Here is a 19,215-nt window from a genome sequence, read left to right as displayed (position 1 = left end):
ACCGACAAAATGCCCGCAGAGAAGCGCAACAAGTTTCTTGACGCCGACGAAAGCGACGAGGACATTGGCGGCTACGAGTCTGAAGAGGAACTTCGTAAAGGCAACGCCAAGAGGCGGCGAGTAGAGACGGACGATGGAAGCGACGCGGAAGACGATGTAGCAAGCATAGATGAGCAAGAAGATGACCCGCGGTTCCTGTTGGATGACGAAGCTTCTGTGGGAGAAGCTGGCTCCGACGACGATGCCCCCAAAACACGAGACTCGAAACTTGGCGAGCTACCCGACGTTTCCAGACCTTTGCTCAAGAAAAACCTCGTAGCGTCTGAGGCCGCCATCAAGAAGTCTGGCGTAGTCTATATCTCTAGAGTTCCTCCATTCATGAAGCCGCAGAAGTTGCGCTCATTGTTAGAACCATACGGAACCATCAACCGCATATTCTTGTCACCAGAAGACCCCGAAGCACACAAGAGGCGTGTTCGAAACGGGGGCAACAAAAAGAAATCCTTCACAGACGGCTGGGTCGAGTTCGTCAAGAAGAAGGATGCCAAGGCAGCCGTAGACTTGCTGAGAGGTCGCCCGATAGGCGGAAAGAAAGGCAGCTATTATCGAGACGACATGTGGTCTCTGTCATACTTGAAAGGATTCAAATGGCGTGCGTACCCCTTCTTCAAGTTGGCGTTGGATTTGTATCATCGGCTAACCACACATTGTAGACAACCTCACCGAGCAGATTACTGCTGAAGCCGCCGAAAAGGCCAACAGAATGAGGGCAGAGATCTCGCGATCCACTAAAGAGAACAAGGAGTTTGTTCAGAACGTCGAGAGGGCAAAGATGCTTGGTGGAATAGAGTCCAAGAAGAAGGACAAGCAAAAGGAAGCCCCCGTCAAGCCCCTGGAGTCCCAGAGACAATTCAAATTCGAACAGGCTGCAATAGCAAAGAAGGGACCGGAAAAGTTGTCCGAGGGCTCGAAACGTGTTGCCAGTATGCTTTTCTGAGCACCCAACTCTCAAGATACCCATTGCTCAAATGTCGTCAATCATTGAAATTCTACCAACTGTGTCGGGACCAATGTCGCCCTACCGCCTTTTGACACCCATGCTAGAATCGTGTGTGCGTGGGCTGTGCTGTGGGTGCCTGAAATCCTCCACCCTATACCATAACACGTGTTCCTTTCAAAATATGATTCTTATAAAAAGCAAATAGACTGTTGAGTTTCGTGAAGATCTTGCAGTCTCATAATTGAGGATTGAAATCATGGAAAAGCTTTCAATCGACGACGACGGCAATCGCTTCCACAATGAAGGGCGCGGGGATGGCGGGGCTTTTTTCCCTAGGCCTACGTACGGCCACATATGCCAGCGCTGCAACAGCATACCAGTCGAATTATTCCTTTTTGGCTCGCGATTCAGTTCGAACAAATGTAGGGGCAAGCATGAAACGGAGCACTGCAAAGGGAAGCACGACATTCACTGCATTGAATGCGGAAAAGAAATCGAAAATCAAGTCCACTACCGGTGTCGCATTTGCCAGAATAATGACTACAACGTATGCGAAAACTGTAAAGCAGCAGGGAAGAACTGTGGCGTTCAGGGTCATGAATTGTACAAATTGTATTTTGAGAATGGCATGATCATACAGGCGCCCAAAGATGAAGTTGCAGACACTGAGGGTGAAAGCGCGACTACGCGCAAGATCGAGGCCATCCAGCGGAGCATGGAACCTTATCTGCTCTTTGAGACCGTCAGCGAGCTTCGAGAGTCCGCCAAGTCAGAATGCCATTTCTGCACAGCTCTAGCCACGCATATTGATAGCATGCCCGGGCGCTACCTCGAGGCGGATTCCGCGGTCTACATTGAATGCAAGCCTCTCGAAGTACCGGAGAGCTTGAAATTCAGCGCATATCTCAGCAGGAACATATTGGAGGAGCCGGACCTCGACATTGATGCCGATTGGGGTTGGCCGCAAACTGTTATAACGTTGCGGCAGCGAAACACAGATTCTGACGGGGAAATCATGCTACCATTGGCGTTCAGGATTGAAGGACCAAGTGGGCACTGGCTCTCCAAAGATGCTGGAGCCTATGCTGCAGCGATAGGACTACGACAGGTCTCACCTATTGCTGGGGACGTTGGCACTCTACGTGTTGTACGCAAATGGCTTCACGAATGTATGAAGAATGAGGAATGTTCAGCATGGCCCAAGGAAGCATTCAGACCAACACGATTGATCGATGTTGGTGACGACCAAACGTCAACCACTATGCGTTTGATAGAGGGCCCATGTAAACCGGAACCCACACAGCAGTACGTCGTCTTAAGCTATTGTTGGGGCCAGGGAACCGGGCAACCAACCTGGATCACTACTACAAGCAATATACAATCGCGCAGGGAAGGTTTTTCACTGGAAATATTACCACGGACGATCGCGGACGCGGTGACTGTTGCTCGTGCGGTTGGGATCAGATATCTTTGGGTCGATAGCCTCTGTATTGTGCAGGATGACCTTGATGACTGGGCAAAGGAATCTAGGCTTCTAAAAAGAGTTTATACTGCTGCACAGTTTACTATAGTTTCCGGCACAGATAGTGCAACAAGTGGGCTATTTATACCACGAGATGAGCTGAGAGTGAGCGCCGCTCATATGACCGCTAGCCCGGTGACAGACTCCGTCAAACCACATCACGTCGCCCTGTTTCCACTGCGGACGACTTTTGGCAAGATTCATTGGGAGGGTCCGACGAGGAAGCGTGGTTGGTGTCTCCAAGAGGAACTCCTGTCTCCGCGTCGTCTCTATTTCACACACTCGCAGTTTATTTGGGAATGTGTATGTTCAAGCCACGATGAGACAGGGACTTGGTCACCTGGAGGTGGGAAAGATGACGAAGGCTACATGATTCCACCGTATCCCACTGACATTCTGACATATAGCTCCAAAGTCATTGGAGAATGGTATAACATCGTTGAGGAATATACTTCCCGAAGCTTGACCTACCACAAAGACGTATTCGCGGCTTTGGCCGGTATCGCTGCCGGGTTAATGGACAAGTACGAGGAGACGTTTATTGCTGGGCTCTGGGAAGAAGACATCTTTACGGGGTTATTGTGGCGAAGAACCGGTTACTCGCTGGAAAGACCTGCCGACTTCCAGGCTCCTAGCTGGTCATGGCTCAGTGTCAAGGGACAAGTTTTGTTCAACCGAGGTGATCGAACTGGCGTCACACCTGATGCCGAACTCATTGCTTCCCATATTGAGACCACGGACGATGACATGTTTGGGGAGGTTTTATCAGGATCACTTCATATAAAAGCACGACTTCTTAAGTGTCAAGTGACACAAGACGGTGTGGCAGATGAACAGTACAAGCTACACAACACTGATCAAGATCTTCCTGTCAAGATAACGCGACAAGATCCGGACTCTGAATATGCTGTTCGAAGTAAAGCGTGGGAGGCTCCGAAACACGGCGTGCTCATGCCTCCGGGCGGCCGCATCGACTTGACAGCTTGTTTGAAGACAGGAAACTGCACTTTTGCGACAATCTTCTTCGATGGCGAAGAAGAAGCCAAGATCGAGAAAGTACAATGCGCGTATATTGGCGTAACCGAACGCCGCGATGATACAAATGATCGCAACGGGATCGCACTCGTTCGCGTAGCTAGCGACAGCGTAATCCCGCAATATCGAAGGGTCGGTTTTGTCGCTTTTTGGGATAAGATGATCAAGGACGATCTGGAATCACTGCTTAACATCGAACCAATTGAATTGAAAATAGTGTGAACGAGTGGCATTCAGCCAAATAAATAAATTTTATAGATTTACACTTTCTGCATTCCAGATTTACGCACTACACCGATTTTCAGCGTGCATTCCTTAGTATACCAAGAAATTCAAGGTACTTTCTCTAACATGGATTTGATCAACGTTAGAGCAGATCACAACATGTAGCGCCCCCTCCCAATGCTGCTTTGGAAAAGCGCGTGGTTTGACCAATAGGTACGCAGAGTTTCCGAGGTGTCCATTCATCGCGCTTATCTAATACATTTGTGATCCACTGCACTTCTGGGGATGTTGGGCGGCAGCCAGTCGCTCATCCACACAAGTACGCTCTGCCTGCCATAGAAGGTAGACATGCGAACGACATATCGGCTAAACCATTCCGATGCAAAGCCCACTCGTTGAATCTCACCATAGAAGCAAGTTCTGCCAGAATGCTTACGCCCAAGAACGGGAGGAGGAAAAACGCTAAATCAGGGTGCCGCACCTGCAAGTATGAATGCGGCGACCGGTTTTGTTTACCTAGAATGCACAATTGCTGACAATAACCCAGGCTTCGCAAGGTTAAATGTGATGAGCGCAAGCCTTCTTGTCATAGATGCATATCTGCCGGCCGGGTTTGCGCCGGTTATGGTATTTGGGGCGGAGGTGGCAACCAGTATGGAGACCCATGTGGCCGCATACAATATCCCAACCCCAATCTCGTCACTCTGTGCCGGACGCTATCTCCCCTAGGTGTGATGACGGCTCGAGAATCACTGGCCTTCGAATATTTCGTGTTTCAGAGCGCCCCACGGCTTCCCGGTGCGTTTGCTTCGCCCTTCTGGACTACACTAGTCTTCCAGGCAAGTTCAAATGAAGCGGCAGTGCTTTCAGCACTTCTCGCTCTGAGCTTCGCACACAAGAATAATTCTCTTCAAAATGATCGAATTGCTGGTAAAGCATCTCAGCTGGCAGATGATCACGAACACTTTATCCTACAACACTATAGCAGAGCCATTAGCCAGCTTCAGGCACATTTGGCAGCTGGCACCTCAGCCTCCGTCCGAGTGACACTGATCACCTGTCTCTTATTTATCTGCTTGGAGCTGCTCCGCGGACAGTATAAGTCGGCTGTCTCTCATCTTGAATCTGGGCTTAAGCTGTTGAATATGCCAAAGTTCTTTCCCGGAGTTGAGAGTACCATTGATAGGATGAAGAGCCCATATCGCTTCGAGGAACACTGGATCGCTGTAACTTTCGGCAGGCTCTATATCTCGACAGTCTTGTCGGGACAGATTTCGCGAGACCTGTATCCAATAAGCTATGAAGCTGAGTTCCCTCAAATCTTCTGCTCCGTGACGCAAGCACGACACTGCCTCGACCAACTACTAGCAAAAGTTACCAGCTTAATGTCAAAAACCCGCCATGCAGGAGCTCTCTCGGAGCACGCAATTTCCACCACATTATCACACATGCAGAGTGAGTTGAAATCGGATTTCTCACGGTGGAAGCAAGTTCATACCAGCTCCAAGAGCAGTCTTGAAACGAATTCATCCTTTTTGGAATCATGGGCCTACGATATCCTTGAGCAATACCATGTTATGGGCCTAATCATGGCAGACACATGTCTAGATGAGGCTGGTGAACTAGCTTTTGACTCATATACCTTTCAGTTCGCATCCATCATAGAAAACTTTATCCCGAAGTTGAAATTTTCTGCATCCGCCAAGGCAGAGGAAGTTATACCGGGGTATACTAGAGGAACTTCGAAATCTGTTTGTGATCTAGGCGCCATTCCGCCCCTGTACTACGTGGCACTAAAATGTCGTGTCCACCAAATCAGGCTACAAGCGATCAAGATTCTCAGATTACTGTCCCATTCAGAAGGCATATGGCATGCAGTTATAGCGGCATGCGTAGCGGAGGAAGTCATGAGAATTGAGGAAGGAGACTTCTACAAAGCCTTCGAGCTGGATGACGGATTCTCACCTTTCGCACCCCCTGTAGTGAAAGACGCTTCACTGCCAGCACTACCACTGGTGCGTCGAATATGCCAGGTTCGGGTAATTCTGCCGAACGATATTTCCGAAGGGCTTGTAATCGAATGCGAAAAAGTAGGAAATGGAGGCTCGTCGAACCTTTTGAAGAGGGAGTACAATTTCAATAGCCAATCGTGGAATGCTGCCTAAAACCATGCCTATCTCACATAGCATCATTGAGCACCCTCCGCGGTTCACAAATGTAACTGAAACCACATATGTGCATTTCTCTCTGGCAAATCAATACACGACGGTAAAGATATTACTCAAAGCTCATGTCCGGCAAGCTCTTGCTCTGTCCAGTCCCATAGCTTCTCACAAAGACATCATCCTGAGACTCTTTGACGCTTTACCGCCAACGCCTACTGGTTCGTAGTACTCTGTTATTTTGACATCTTTGGACGTAGCACCCCAGAGATAGTTTTCCACGCCATCCTCTATACTGATAGCAATTATGCGCACAGCAATAGCTCTGATGATATTCACCTTCAGACCGAGACGCCTGCCAATGCAGGAATTTGTCTTCGCCTCGCCCGGTTTAATTGAAACCATTTCGAACCCAGGTAATGCTTTGCTTGCCAAGGCTCTTGCGTATGCGACGTTGGCGAGCTTTCTCTAGCATTATCAGTTCATGGTCGACACGTTCGAATCCTTCTTTTTGAAGCTGTCGAAAACTAGACCAATCCCCATTGCGTGACCTCTCAAGCTCAGAAACCTACCCATCAAGAGCTGGAATATACATGGGGGGTTGAAAGAGCTTTTGATACCGAATATTCTGTTTAATTCTTTTATGAATTAGTATAACAACAAATGCGACTTGTGTTTTTTTCAATGGAGACTTCTGGTCGAGAATTCTCTATCCAGTATGTTCGATCCCAATGAGCCAACCCCCCCCCCCCCCCCCCCCTTTTATTCTATTTTTTTAACCCTGATAAAGCCGTCATCAGATAACGTTCAGCAATGCATTACGAAGCATTCCATAGAAGCTTTCAAATAATGAATAGTCGGTTCCCTGCAGCCAACGAACAACGACATCAACATTGCTTACTGCAGCTTTCTGGTCGTGGCGAGCTTTGACGGTAATAGAAAACCCAAACGCACACTCAGATATGAGTTTCGTGGCTCCATGTTTTTCTTGAGCCTCGTCGGCCGTGGACTGTCTCGCCTTGCTTCTGCGATAAGCCCTGCTCCAAACGTTTTCGTCTGCGAAGCCGACAACTCTAAGTTTATCCTCGTCCAGATTCCAAGATACCAGGTCCAGGCCATCAGTTACATCTTCAAGCTGCGTCCAAAACACATTCTCCAGCTGTTTTGCGCTGTCAATGTGGACCGACCTTGATGCCACCACCATTTCTGTTAGGTACGGCAGGAATTTCTTGCCTGCAGAAGGTTCAAACCCCCTGCACGCTTTATTGTTCGGTCGGCGACTCATGAAACTCCAGCCAACAGCCCACCTGCGAGTTTTGCTGCCCTGTATGAGTTCCGTCATGGCATAGTTCTCGATCTCATGCTCCTGGAACACTTGGACGACAGCTTGGAGGCTGGATTGCTTGCCCAACATTGTCGTATACCATTGCACGCGCTTTCTCAGTATCAAGGACTCTGAGAAGATACGTTTGAAGAAACCGACTTCACCTCCATCACAGACCATCTCGTTTGGCGCTCCAGTGCAGGCGCTGTTAGGTGGCTTCGATTTCAGCTTTGCAAGTTGTGTAAGCTCAGCTTCCGATGCGTAGAATGGTGGATTGGTCATGGTGAAATCTATCGACTCGATTTCCAGGTCGTCCAGTGGCACGATGCTGCCGTCTACAGAGCGCTGAACGATCCGAATTCGTGAGCTAAGACGGTTAACCTCGACATTGTTTCGAGCGTAGGACAATGACTTGGTGTCAATATCCGTTGCAATGAAAGACCAGGCAGGTCGTTGCGCACATCCTAGCAGTGGATATATTGAGCTTGCACCCGTTCCAATATCCAAGCCAACTACCTTGCGGTCTGGCTCGTATGTATCGCTGTATGTTGAAGCGCTGCTGTCCAGGAGCTCTTTTATCCACAGAAGGTAGTTATGGCGGTTTTGTACCTTAGAAATCAGATTTTGACGAAACCAGCTTGAGAGTCCGCAGAGTACTTACTGGCGGGCAAAGCCGATCTTGAGGTAATTCGATGTGCAAGTCAAAATCAACCTTGAGCAGCGATTTGGTCAACTGCATTACTGACAAAGGATCAGTAAAATCTAAGTGCCTTCCATCTTTCAGGCTAGAGAAAATCTGTTAGTTTTATATTCATACAACAGTGGTCACGTTTCTCGAATCGTACCAGGCGCGAAATTTCTCATCATTCTCGGCAAGAACAACAAAGTCCACCTCGTTGGTATACAAATGGCGATAATGATCGTCTTTCTCCAAATGTTGTGTATCTTTTGGTGAATCCTCGACGTCGGAGCTATCAGGAAACTTCGGGGACGAGTTGACTTCCGCACGAACTGAAGCCGAGCCGCCTTCAATCTGCTTTGGGTTCTTTTGTGCCGCCGCCAAACGTTGAGAAAACGTCAACCTCACTTCATCGCCTACATGCTTTCTTTTCACGCCTCGGACGTGATTTGGCTCATTGCTGATCTCACCCCCGCCCATGACTCAAACAATTGTCTTATTTGCTGTGCCTGCTTCCGGATTCACGCATGCAGCTGTATCTTGTTATTGTGAGAGGTCGCAAGCAGATGGCGGTAGAAAGTAGTGCAAATGCGCTATGGCCTGTGCTCGGCACCCACTGAAAACGTGGACCTTAGTCTAACCTAGTAAACTGCGATGACTTGGCACTCTGACTTGCACAATAATGCTCGAATCAAAAGGGTGCAAGAGCGAGAGCCTCGTAGCCCAAGTACATTCTGTTTTCACACAGAGTATCAACTTATACGAACGCTAGTTAATGATTATTGTTGTCCCATACAGTCACTGCACATCGTACACACAGCCTTTAACCTGCCAGGCTGCCGCTGCTAGGAAAACGTCACTTTTGCTAAAGCGATAACCAACCATCTGGTATAATTGGTAATTTACCTTCCACGATTTCCTACTTCTTCTTCAACTCATTAAATAAAATCTTCGTGTCATTTTTCATGTTATTGATAAGTGCTAGATTCGGGGAAGCTATAAAGTGCTTACTAGTATAATATTCAGGTAAAAAAAGCAAGCAATTCGGAATATATCGTAGTATTTCTATCGTGATAGATAACTTAATACATCCACTTCTGCAACGATGTTCTCCTCCATTAATTCATGTTATGCAAGCAAGAGAGGATCACACAACCATGTACACCGGACTAGGTTGCACGGTACTTGTAAAGTGTAATAAGCAGTCTCAATAAGTCTTCGCTCAAAAGCTGCGATGATCGATTGATTGTGTTGATCTGAAGCACAACTGCAGTTCTAGCAGACTCCGGCAGTTAGACTCTGAGCCAGATTCAAGATTAGAAGGCAGTTAATTAGAACGCCCAAAATTCGGCGGCGACTATGCAGCTTAGCTTACCGTCAAAAAGCCCATCTATCTAATCTGTGACAAGGTTTGACGACGATTGACTAAGTAGCAAAACGTGAGTCAATTGAAGTTCGACAGTGCGCAACGGAGCAGATTCCCCGGGTTTCAGCGGTGTCTTTTCACGCGGACCAAATGCTGCATGGCGTCTCCCGGCTGTTTGGCGAGTTGCTCAAATAAGTGGAGTGCCCAGCTCTGTCGCCGTTCATTCCCAGCCCCAGCCATCTCCCATGGGATTGATAGCCGTTCATCAATTCTTGCGCACATCACAGCCAGCAGTCGTCAAGAAATATCTGTTGGGGAACTTGATTATGATGTACTGTTACAGACAGAGCAGAATGGGCATCTTGAATTTGGCGGTGATGCTCATTACGGAACAAGAATGCAGCTGTGTGGAGGTAGACTAACGGCTGCCCGTGCAAAAGAATGGGGCCGGCGGCAAAGACGAAAGAGCCATGGTCTAGACTCTAGACTTCGTGGTGTTTGCCAGGTGTCTGAATAATCGCAACGCCGACAGCCCCCCATGCACTTTGGTGGGTGAGCAGTGGACTGGGGGGGAGCTGTGTGTCCAACTTTGGAACACGCCGTCAACGAATGCGCGCAACAGTGTCTTGGCCCGAGGCAGGAGTGTGATGACAATGACGGGGATATTTCTACGGTCTGCGAGTCGATGGATAAAATTGGTCTGGAATCAGTGTACTATGTAGCATACTGAATCGGGTATGGCTAACATCGCGCCTCGCCGGAGTGGCAGCCCAAAGTAAGGGATCCGCCACTCGGCACTCGACGTCTTAGGTTACTCGACAATACCTGATCATTGTCATAGTTGTGCATTGCACATCAGGGATTCTTCTTGTGTTTAAGTAAACACTATGAGATGGGCAAATCACCGAGATCGCGTAGTACTATGTTGAACTATTTCAACGCAAATGTACGCCGCTGAATAGAAGGAAGGCTGATGCTGAGAAAGACACCATCAATGGGGCGGGCCGGAAGGAGCGATCCTCAAAATGCCCTGTTTGAGCGGTGCGGGTGGTTACAGTGACTATTTTGGATACACCTGCCGCCCCCTGCTCAAAATAGTAACCGCAATAGCTTAGTAGCTGAGTGATGTCTCGATGGCATACATAGGCGATACCATTTGCGACGCTTTTTAGACGTAAGAATCATGAATCTAGGCCAGGCCAATTGCAGAGGCGATGCGCACACATAGATGTATGTGTCCTTTGTGAGTGCGGAACTACAACGTTAGGGCCCGCGCGATCCAGCTTGGCTCGGTGCTCATCTGATCCGGGAGATCCACACATCTCTCGCATGCACCACCGAGTTCCTCACAAGATCCCGAGGTTTCGTCAGCACGGGGAGCTTGTGCATCGTTCAAACACGTGCTCGCTGCGAATAGCGTCACAATCACTTCCCTTTCAAGCTGGTCAACTACTCGGTCAGGATGCCCAGGTAAACAAGCCGTTTCCCCCGGCTCCTAAAATGGATAATCCCGAAAGTTGGCAGTAGTCAACTAAATTCTCGGCTGCTGGAAAGCAAAAAACGGACAGACGGCATCCCGCGTCGCCCCCGTCGGGTAAAGGAGGAGTGTACCACTAGAGATCCTGTCAGCCCATGGACGCAGCCAATTCAATTAATCCGCCCGTTGCCTGCGACATATTGTTGAATGATGACTAGATTGCCCATCCAGTATGGCGCCCTTTGTAGCAAATCGTCTAGCGGTAAAGGCTTTCTGCAAGACAGTGAAATAAGTATTGGTTAATGGTTATCATGCAACAAAAGAATGAATAGTACATTATGCGACCTCGCGCCTGGTGCCTCAAAACGTTGCCCGTGTTAGCACCAATCACCAATCACCTTTCGGCTTCGAAGTCGTCCGACCTCAGCTGGCATCATCGGAGATCACAACCCACCACACCCGGACGGCCCCAGGATGAGTCGCCCCCTTTTTTTTTTTTTTTTTTTTTTTTTTTGGCTTTCAGCCTACGCATGCCCAGATCGCTGAGACAGGCGACAGGGCCTTGTTTGGCATCTATTAGACTGGCAATAGACACCGTTTGGCCATGACGTATATTGCCAATGACAATGTATTGTATGAAAAACACACATCAGGAACATCTTACACAATCAGCACAAAAATTGTTTGCGTCGATCTAGTAGTAAATGGACCCATTGTTGGACAACATGTCGGTTGAAACTATGGACGGCGGCAATTTCACAGGAAATCTTCCAAAACCCCGGGCTCCCCGACACGGACGGCACGCCCCTACTAATTGTCACCCTTCTGCAAAGGGAGGCGTTGCAAGCGGTCACCAAGGTGGCTCATACATCGAAATCTCGGGCAAATAATAGTTGAAGAAAAACCAAACAAGATTCATAGCACACGAAATCCCATAGGTGTCGAATTGTTGCAAGAATTTGAAGTGGACGTGGGAAAGAAAACCACAGCCGTGTGTCTGACCCGCCCGACCGTCCAAAGCTGGGCTGGGGTTTTGAGCAGCGCTAGAGTCCTCACGGCGGCGCGTCCAGGGAGTGCCTTCCCAAATTTCTTCCTCGATTTTCGCCCGTAGACCTCCACAATTTCCGGGGCACCGAAATTTGCGGCTTCTTCATTCTTCTTCCAAATTTCCCTTGTCCTTTCGTCATCATAGCCGGTTCTCATCTACCTTCTATCTACTGTGAATTTCTCGTGGTTCTTGTGTTTAGTCTTCCCTACAAGCGTTTGTCATGTCGAGTGCAGTTCGTGGCACCTCTTTGAGGGCCGGCGGTGCCTGCGTCCGCTGCAGGAAGGGCAAGACGAAATGCGTAAGTCAAATTCCGTCTATATCACTCACACGACAAGTTTTGAGTGTCAATAGGTCTATGAGAACAATCGCGCTCCTTGCAAGAACTGCGCCAAGGGAATGCACGAGTGTTATCTCCCTTCAGAGAGCCTGGCGCATCATCACGGACAATCGCCTGCGAGAGTTCCGCGACCTCGAGAAAGTCTGCCGGGCGAGCGAAGCGTCTCAACCGCCACTCACGATCGCCCAGCTGCAGCGAGCCAGCCATTGGCCTCCCGAACAGTGACCTCTAACAACGACAAGTAAGTACTTGATATTCAATGATGATATTCACATTGTGTCCCTTTCTCTATTCATGCATTATTGTCATCGGCGTCATCATCGTCTCAAGTTTCTTCCCACTACCCGTTTTGCCGACTTTTCCGCTCCAAGTCGCGTCAATGGGGGGCTCTTCAGGCAGAGCGCCAACAGTGCTGTTGTGGCTGTCATGCCGGCTGCCTCGCCTCGGGATCGCCACGACTTGTCGCTCGCGCCAAGCCGTCCTAACTCCCGTGTTCCACACCCCTAAATCCATCCCTCAACAAGTTACCACCGAACTCACTAACGGTTTTCTGTATAGACTCACACCGGAATTAGTCCATGAGTGTGAGAGAATCATCAACAAAGTTCTTCCAGCATGTGTTGCATTTCACAAACCGGGGTTTCTCCAGAAACTAAAAAATGGTACACTGGAGACTAGCATTGTGAATGCTCTTCTAACAATTGGAGCTCGGTAAGCATGTTTTCTTTTCGTCGGTCTGTATATTGTGCTATTTGATCAGTCCAGCACACTGCAGCCTTCATGATCCATCACATGGTGCAATGCGTTCTTTCTCGGCCTACGAGCGGAACATGTTCACTAACAACAATATAGGAGTTCTGCTCACCTGACGAGGCGTTATGGTGGACAGGGCGGCGCCACTGCTGCTGCGGAGCATTTTGCCGTCAAAACTATTAGCACAATCATGCAGAATCTTGACAATCCTTTAGTAGTGGACATTCAAGCTCTCTGCCTGCTTATTATACACGAATGGGGTAGCAGAAATGCCATTCGGGCATATGTCTACCTTGGCCAGGCTGCCCGTATGGCGCAAATGCATCGCATTGTTTCCGCGCACTATAACCCCAAGCCTGAAGCGGAGCAATTTATCAAGGATGAATCCTTCCGGCGAACGCTGTGGTTGATCTACATCCTTGACTGCTTTCTGACTAGCAGTCCCGGCCGTCTGCCTGCTCTTACTGCTCTCGACATCAAGGATATGGCGCTACCTTGTCCCGATATGAGCTTCAGCTTCGGTTCCCCCGTGTTTGTCCGCACGCTGAGTGGTCAAGCTCCTCGCGACATGCCAGATCCAACGACGTCCTTGACTGAGGTCGGCGAATTCGGTCATATTGTCATGGCCACTCAAGCATGGCGAAACGTCGTCGAGATGTTGACCACCGTCGAGGTAGAGACCTTTTCGGAGCAGCAGTGTGTAACTTTAGATAAGGAGATTGAGGCCGTGCGTCAAGGTTTGCCGATGCACTTCATGGACAAGGCTGGTCACATCAACCTTCACATTACCATGGGCAGCGGATATACCTATGCCATGTTGCATTGTCTATTGCACTGCGCAACCATCATGGTCAACCGGCGCCGACTTCTCCAATACATTAGAACCGAGGGGTTCACCGAGGAAGCTTGGAGGAATGCACCTCACACGCAGCTTCAAGCCGTCGATCGGGCTTTTGCGTCTGCCCACGCGATTGTCTCCTTGCTGCTTGCACTAGACAGTGAAACCTCCAAAGACGGTCTTGTTGTTTTCCCTTTGGAGATGTTGTTCACCTGTTTCGAAGCTGGAGCGACCGTAGCGTGGTTCAGTCTGAAAGGCTTGACTCCCGTCAATGCCAACGAGACCTCTCGAGCACTTGTGAGGGATGCGATGCATTTCTTGCAGGAAGGAACAGACTACTGGACTCTCTCCATCCCCTGGTACCGGCACCTGTCTGTTATGGCCAAGGTTCTTCGCAACGGCGGCCATTATCAGCCGCAGCCGATGAAGATGGAGCCTAGTCCGGCGCCAAAAGATGACCTCAACAGCCAACCAGATAGTAACCCCGATGCCATGGACTATGAGCGGCCGCCTCCTGCTGCTCAAGACCAATCTCAGGGTAGAGAGAGTGAGCCGCCGCGCACGTCGGGTTTCGCTGCTATCAATGGAGCATCCTTGGTGAACACACCAGCAACTGCTAGCCCTCCACCAGCAGCCCCTGCAGCCCCGAAGGCTGAATCTACCGGGGCCCCGTCGTCGGCCGGTGACACACCAGTAGAGCAAGTCCCGCAAGAGCGTACTGCCAACGATATGACCGCCACGGAGCTTTGCGAGGCATTCGAGAATCAGCTTCTTGAGCTTGATGATCTGGCGGCATTCATGGGTGGAGGTGTGTAGATGGGCTGTTTTGTGCAAGACGAGGGAATTTGGCCATGTCAACAACTGACACTTTCTGAAGATGAACCAGCTTGTGTTGTGTTCATGGACATTGTACTAATCCTGCTTTTTCGGTTCAAGTGTTTTTTTATTATTTTTGCCGGAGTTTCGGAGTAGCAGTCATGGTCAGCATACGGAGCGATCATCTGCATGGAGTTCATACCCGTCAATACGACTTGACTATGGCTTTAGGAATGTGGCTGTGGTCAAATCGATGGTAATAGAATCGCTGATGATGTGATATTTGGCGAAATGCTGTTTGTTGTTTGAGGGAAATGGGGCCATCAGCCATGGTCACAACAAGGCGTCACAAGGCGTAAGAGCACTGTATTAAGACACCCTATTTTCTACTTGACATGTAGTAGTGTACTGTTTCTAGCAGCCGGCCGCGATTTCCTATGTCGAAGAGTCGTACTTGATAGATTCTAATAAGGCTAGACTAGTCTAGTCTAGACTATTAAAAAGAAAAAAAGAAAAAAAATAGAAAGCAATGGATGGAGTTGTCGCCGCCAAATTTTCCTATGATATTCAAAGATGGGCGGGGTACTTGGCAGCTGCACATGGAAAGTCGAACTCGTCTCGACTGCTGCGACTGCGACTTCAACGGGCAATATTTCCAGAACATGTACGAAGTAGAAGGGAGTAAGTGGTTGGAACAAGTTGATGATGCTAACCTAGGCATGTATGCAGAGTAGGTGGGGTCCTACATAAATGAGGTCCTGATATTAATTTTTAGTGGGGGTCTCCCGGGTGGCTTATCGATTATCAATCAGATGCTGGAGGGGGGGCTGATAGAGGGGCAAACTTTTTGACATTTTCTGTGAAGAAAGTGAACCCAAAGTGACGTCCCCCCCGCTATTATTATTATTATTATTACTGCCTTTTGGTGTATTTCCATTTCCATTTCCACTCTGCCCAACTCATCCATCCATTCCAAGAGTTGACTTGGTTCACCGTGACTCTCGACTTTCGCACCAAGACGACACGGACACACACTCTCTTTCTTTCACACACTCAGACACCCAAGCAAAACGATCCGAAACGCAGCAGCCATGTCTATGGACATAGACAGCGACGTGCCTATCTCGATCGCGCCCCATGCCGAAGAGCCTACTTCCAATGCAACCATTTTCTGTTGCGAATGCGGGGCTCCCATCGACGGCACAACCTCAGCAAATGCGCTCTGCTACGACTGCGTGAAGCTCAAGATCGACATATCACAAGGCATCCAGCGAGAAGCCGTGGTCCATTTCTGTAGGGACTGCGAACGATGGCTTCTGCCTCCCCAGTCCTGGATCGCAGCTCAACCCGAAAGCCGTGAGCTGCTCTCCATGTGTCTGAAGAAGCTGAGAGGTCTACACAAAGTCCGAATCATCGATGCTCACTTCATCTGGACCGAACCCCATTCGAGACGAATCAAGATCAAATTGACCATCCAAGACTCCGTGTCCGACGGTGTCATCCTACAACAGAGCTTTGAGGTTGTCTACATTGTTGCATGGCAGCAGTGCCCCGAATGTGCCAAGTCATACACAGCCAACGTCTGGCGCGCTTCCGTGCAGGTCCGCCAGAAGGTTCTACACAAGCGTACCTTTCTCTTTCTGGAACAGATGGTCCTCAGGCATTCCGCTCACCGAGACACCATCAACATCAAGGAGGCAAAGGATGGAATCGATTTCTTCTTTTCCGCAAGGAATCAAGCAGAGAAGTTTGTCGACTTCCTCAACTCAGTCGTGCCCGTACGAGTCAAGAAGGCCCAGGAACTTATTTCACAAGACACACACACGGGTACAAAATCATACAAGTTCACCTTTTCCGTTGAATTAGTACCTATTTGCAAGGATGATCTTGTGGCGCTGCCCATCAAGCTGGCTAAGCAAATCGGTAACATTTCTCCCCTCGTCTTGTGCAACAAGATAGGCACATCTGTCAACTTCATGGACCCCAACACTCTCCAAACAGCCGAAGTTAGCGCTCCGATATACTGGCGCTCTCCCTTCGGTCCCATTGCCGAAGCCAAAGATCTCGTCGAGTTCATTGTCATGGACGTGGAGCCGACAGGTCAGACAAAGGGCAAGTGGGTGCTCGGCCAGATCGAGGTCGCCAAAGCATCGGATCTGGGCGTCAACGACAAGACTTACTTTACGCGCACGCACATGGGTGGGCTTCTACATGCTGGTGATTCTGTCTTGGGATATATGCTCACCGGTACCAACTTCAATAACACCGAGTTCGATGCGATAGAGGCATCCAACACTTACGCCTCCACAATCCCTGACGTAGTTCTCGTCAAGAAACACTACCCCAACCGCCGCCGAAACAGAAAGAGAAACTTCAAGGTCAAACGTATTAATAAGGACGAGGGTGAGCTCTTGCCCAAGAAGTCTGACCAAGAACGCATGGATCGCGAATTCGATCAATTCCTGGATGATATTGAAGAGGATGCCGAGTTTAGAGCTGGCATGCATCTATTCAAGGCCCCTGAGAAGCAGCCCGCCGCGGACGAGATGAGTATTGCCGAGACTGAGGGTGGTGATGAGGATGGTGCCCGCATACACATGGAAGAGCTTCTTGACGATTTCGACGAACTGACAATGCAAGAGTCGTAGGTAGCAGTTGGAGCATATACTGAGAAACGATAACCTTGCCTTCTCGCGCAAGATCGCGAGATAAGGTCCTAGTAGTGGTTCTTTATGATGCTGCAGGCGTTACATTGGTTAGGGAAAAGGTGCCGGCTAGATGGCATCGTCCAGTTTTAGGGAAAATGAGCAATCGAATTTAACTTATCTGAGTCGTCCGCCATTCTTTTACTTATATACGATTAACAGTGAGCTATAGATCCAAGCCATGGACAACTTCCCAGGAATGCTATAATTTTACTACACTAATAGATTGTGCTCAAGTATGGGACCTTCCGCACCGTGGCAAAATATCGGCCCGCCTTGACCTAAAGTTCATGACCAAGTATCCCTCATTTACAAATAATAATTCGGACTTGGCGCAGATCTGAGCCTCATTTCAATAACAGGACCACACCAAATACTTTGGTAACAACTTAAAACACCTACTTGGTGATGTAGAGCGCATAGTCGCTTGCCCCTACACCTCAGTGTCGTGAAGTATCGCCTCCATACAAGTCATCGGACCTCAAAAACTGTCTATTGCCCAGTGATCATGCCAATCTTCGATACAAGTCCAGGGGCACCGACGGTAAAGACTTCAACATTACAGTAGAGCAACATAATCAAACTGGGTTCTGGTTAAGGGATGATATACGTGTGTAGTGCAAAGAAGGTATCTTTATCGAAGCGGATGGACGTTCCAATCGTGAAGCTCAGGTGATGTTACGGAGCATACTCGCTGCGTGAGAATATCCAAGACTTTAGGGGTCATGAAAGACTTGTCCTTTTTGAGAGGTCAGCCCCACGGTTCCAATACAATCCCTGGTGTACATAGTATCAGCGGTTAGCACAAGGATGAAAAGTGTGTACCAGAGATTATTGTTAATGGTTTGGTCAAGCTATTCTTTCAACAGCAAACATAGTGGATTCGCAAATACTCCAGAAGACAACCAAGCCGCAAGGTTTGGCGAAGCTTCCTCAAACTTCAACCAGTACTGTGAGATGTGTTAGGGAAGAAATTTCTTATCCGCCAGCGACTCTTTGTCAGTTGGAGCATGCCACCATGGTTCCTGATTACCCATGGATCGTATGACTCTGGTAAGAGATCTGTGGATTCTTTTAAGCCACTTGATGGAACGAATGAACTGAATGTGCTCCTTGAAGTGATTCTCGGTGACATATAAAAGTCTTACAGGACCGTGAAGTGTTTGCTCCGGCGATAACCCTGTTCCTTGATTTAGAGGCCGCATATTTCAGATGGATGTTCATTGCTCTAAGTACCGCCGGATCAATTACAGTTGATATTTGTTCTGTGGAGCTTTATGCGACGTGAAAGCAGCATAGTTCTATTAGAGCATGCTAATCCCAACGAAACAGTCCCATATGTCCGGTGGAAGCGTCGTGGTCCAGACTTGGTGTTCGTTACATCTCTATATTTATGAGGGACCATTCTTCTCACCTTTTACATAGGTTTTCGATCTCTCCCCTACCCTGGCATCTCTCAAGTTTGCTGTAGAACATGACACGGATAAAACGTTTGAGTTTTTTCACTGATTTCGTCATTTTACGCTGAGCTACAAGGACATGACGCCAGGAAATTACATGGCGTTGGGCTTCTTTTTGTTTCTCATGATAAAGAATATACGATTGTGACTTGCCTCGAGTAATGCCTCGTTCCAAATCATATCTTTCAGTTCCTTCAGCAGATACTAAAACTTATGAAACTGGGACACTGAAAATGCGTTCTAAAGGAACGACTGTTTTGAGTTTGGATAGTATTGGTGACATTTTCAACAGTGGCTGAACGTGGCTATCTCGTAATGAAACTGAATTAAAAAAAAAAATTTGAATAAGATGCAAGCATGTGAAGATTTGCCGAAGATTTTTATGCTTCTATCAAGTCGACATCCGCTCTTAGCGTTAGGAGCCTATGTATACATTAGTCTAAGTATATTTATTAATTAACCCTAATT

General features: G+C 48.6%; 7 protein-coding genes across 7 annotated transcripts; 5 read left to right on the top strand and 2 right to left on the bottom strand.

Annotated features, from left to right (window-relative positions):
* Positions 1-9: 9 nt before the first annotated feature.
* BKA67DRAFT_509509 (Pre-rRNA-processing protein ESF2) lies at positions 10-997 on the top strand (the record flags this gene model as incomplete). The annotated part of the gene is made up of 2 exons (XM_046097243.1): positions 10-652; positions 714-997. 2 exons carry the CDS (start codon positions 10-12, stop codon positions 995-997), a joined length of 927 nt encoding a protein of 308 aa, XP_045965096.1.
* Positions 998-1,628: 631 nt separating this feature from the next.
* Positions 1,629-3,779, top strand: BKA67DRAFT_654114 (heterokaryon incompatibility protein-domain-containing protein; the record flags this gene model as incomplete). The annotated part of the gene is made up of 1 exon (XM_046106499.1): positions 1,629-3,779. One exon carries the CDS (start codon positions 1,629-1,631, stop codon positions 3,777-3,779), a length of 2,151 nt encoding a protein of 716 aa, XP_045965095.1.
* A 431-nt stretch (positions 3,780-4,210) lies between these two features.
* BKA67DRAFT_654113 (uncharacterized protein) lies at positions 4,211-5,947 on the top strand (the record flags this gene model as incomplete). The annotated part of the gene is made up of 2 exons (XM_046106498.1): positions 4,211-4,269; positions 4,330-5,947. 2 exons carry the CDS (start codon positions 4,211-4,213, stop codon positions 5,945-5,947), a joined length of 1,677 nt encoding a protein of 558 aa, XP_045965094.1.
* An 82-nt stretch (positions 5,948-6,029) lies between these two features.
* On the bottom strand, positions 6,030-6,467 carry BKA67DRAFT_71395 (uncharacterized protein). Its single transcript, XM_046109384.1, has one exon. It carries the CDS (start codon positions 6,347-6,349, stop codon positions 6,113-6,115), a length of 237 nt encoding a protein of 78 aa, XP_045965093.1. The 5' UTR covers positions 6,350-6,467; the 3' UTR covers positions 6,030-6,112.
* Positions 6,468-6,698: 231 nt separating this feature from the next.
* BKA67DRAFT_598940 (uncharacterized protein) lies at positions 6,699-8,531 on the bottom strand. Its single transcript, XM_046105316.1, has 3 exons — positions 8,114-8,531; positions 7,930-8,053; positions 6,699-7,877 (listed from the first exon to the last, which is right to left on the bottom strand). The coding sequence occupies exons 1-3, from the start codon at positions 8,425-8,427 to the stop codon at positions 6,741-6,743; spliced, it is 1,575 nt and encodes a 524-aa protein (XP_045965092.1). The 5' UTR covers positions 8,428-8,531; the 3' UTR covers positions 6,699-6,740.
* Positions 8,532-11,728: 3,197 nt separating this feature from the next.
* On the top strand, positions 11,729-14,830 carry BKA67DRAFT_71333 (uncharacterized protein). Its single transcript, XM_046109383.1, has 4 exons — positions 11,729-12,136; positions 12,190-12,416; positions 12,734-12,886; positions 13,028-14,830. The coding sequence occupies exons 1-4, from the start codon at positions 12,059-12,061 to the stop codon at positions 14,580-14,582; spliced, it is 2,013 nt and encodes a 670-aa protein (XP_045965091.1). The 5' UTR covers positions 11,729-12,058; the 3' UTR covers positions 14,583-14,830.
* A 579-nt stretch (positions 14,831-15,409) lies between these two features.
* BKA67DRAFT_549754 (NMD3 family-domain-containing protein) lies at positions 15,410-17,655 on the top strand. The gene has a single exon (XM_046101606.1). It carries the CDS (start codon positions 15,674-15,676, stop codon positions 17,228-17,230), a length of 1,557 nt encoding a protein of 518 aa, XP_045965090.1. The 5' UTR covers positions 15,410-15,673; the 3' UTR covers positions 17,231-17,655.
* Positions 17,656-19,215: the final 1,560 nt, after the last annotated feature.

This window comes from Truncatella angustata (assembly GCF_020726525.1).
Source record: "Truncatella angustata strain MPI-SDFR-AT-0073 chromosome Unknown BKA67scaffold_1, whole genome shotgun sequence".
NCBI classification, from domain to species: Eukaryota; Fungi; Ascomycota; class Sordariomycetes; order Amphisphaeriales; family Sporocadaceae; genus Truncatella; species Truncatella angustata.
This window is presented reverse-complemented; position numbering and strand designations above follow the sequence as displayed.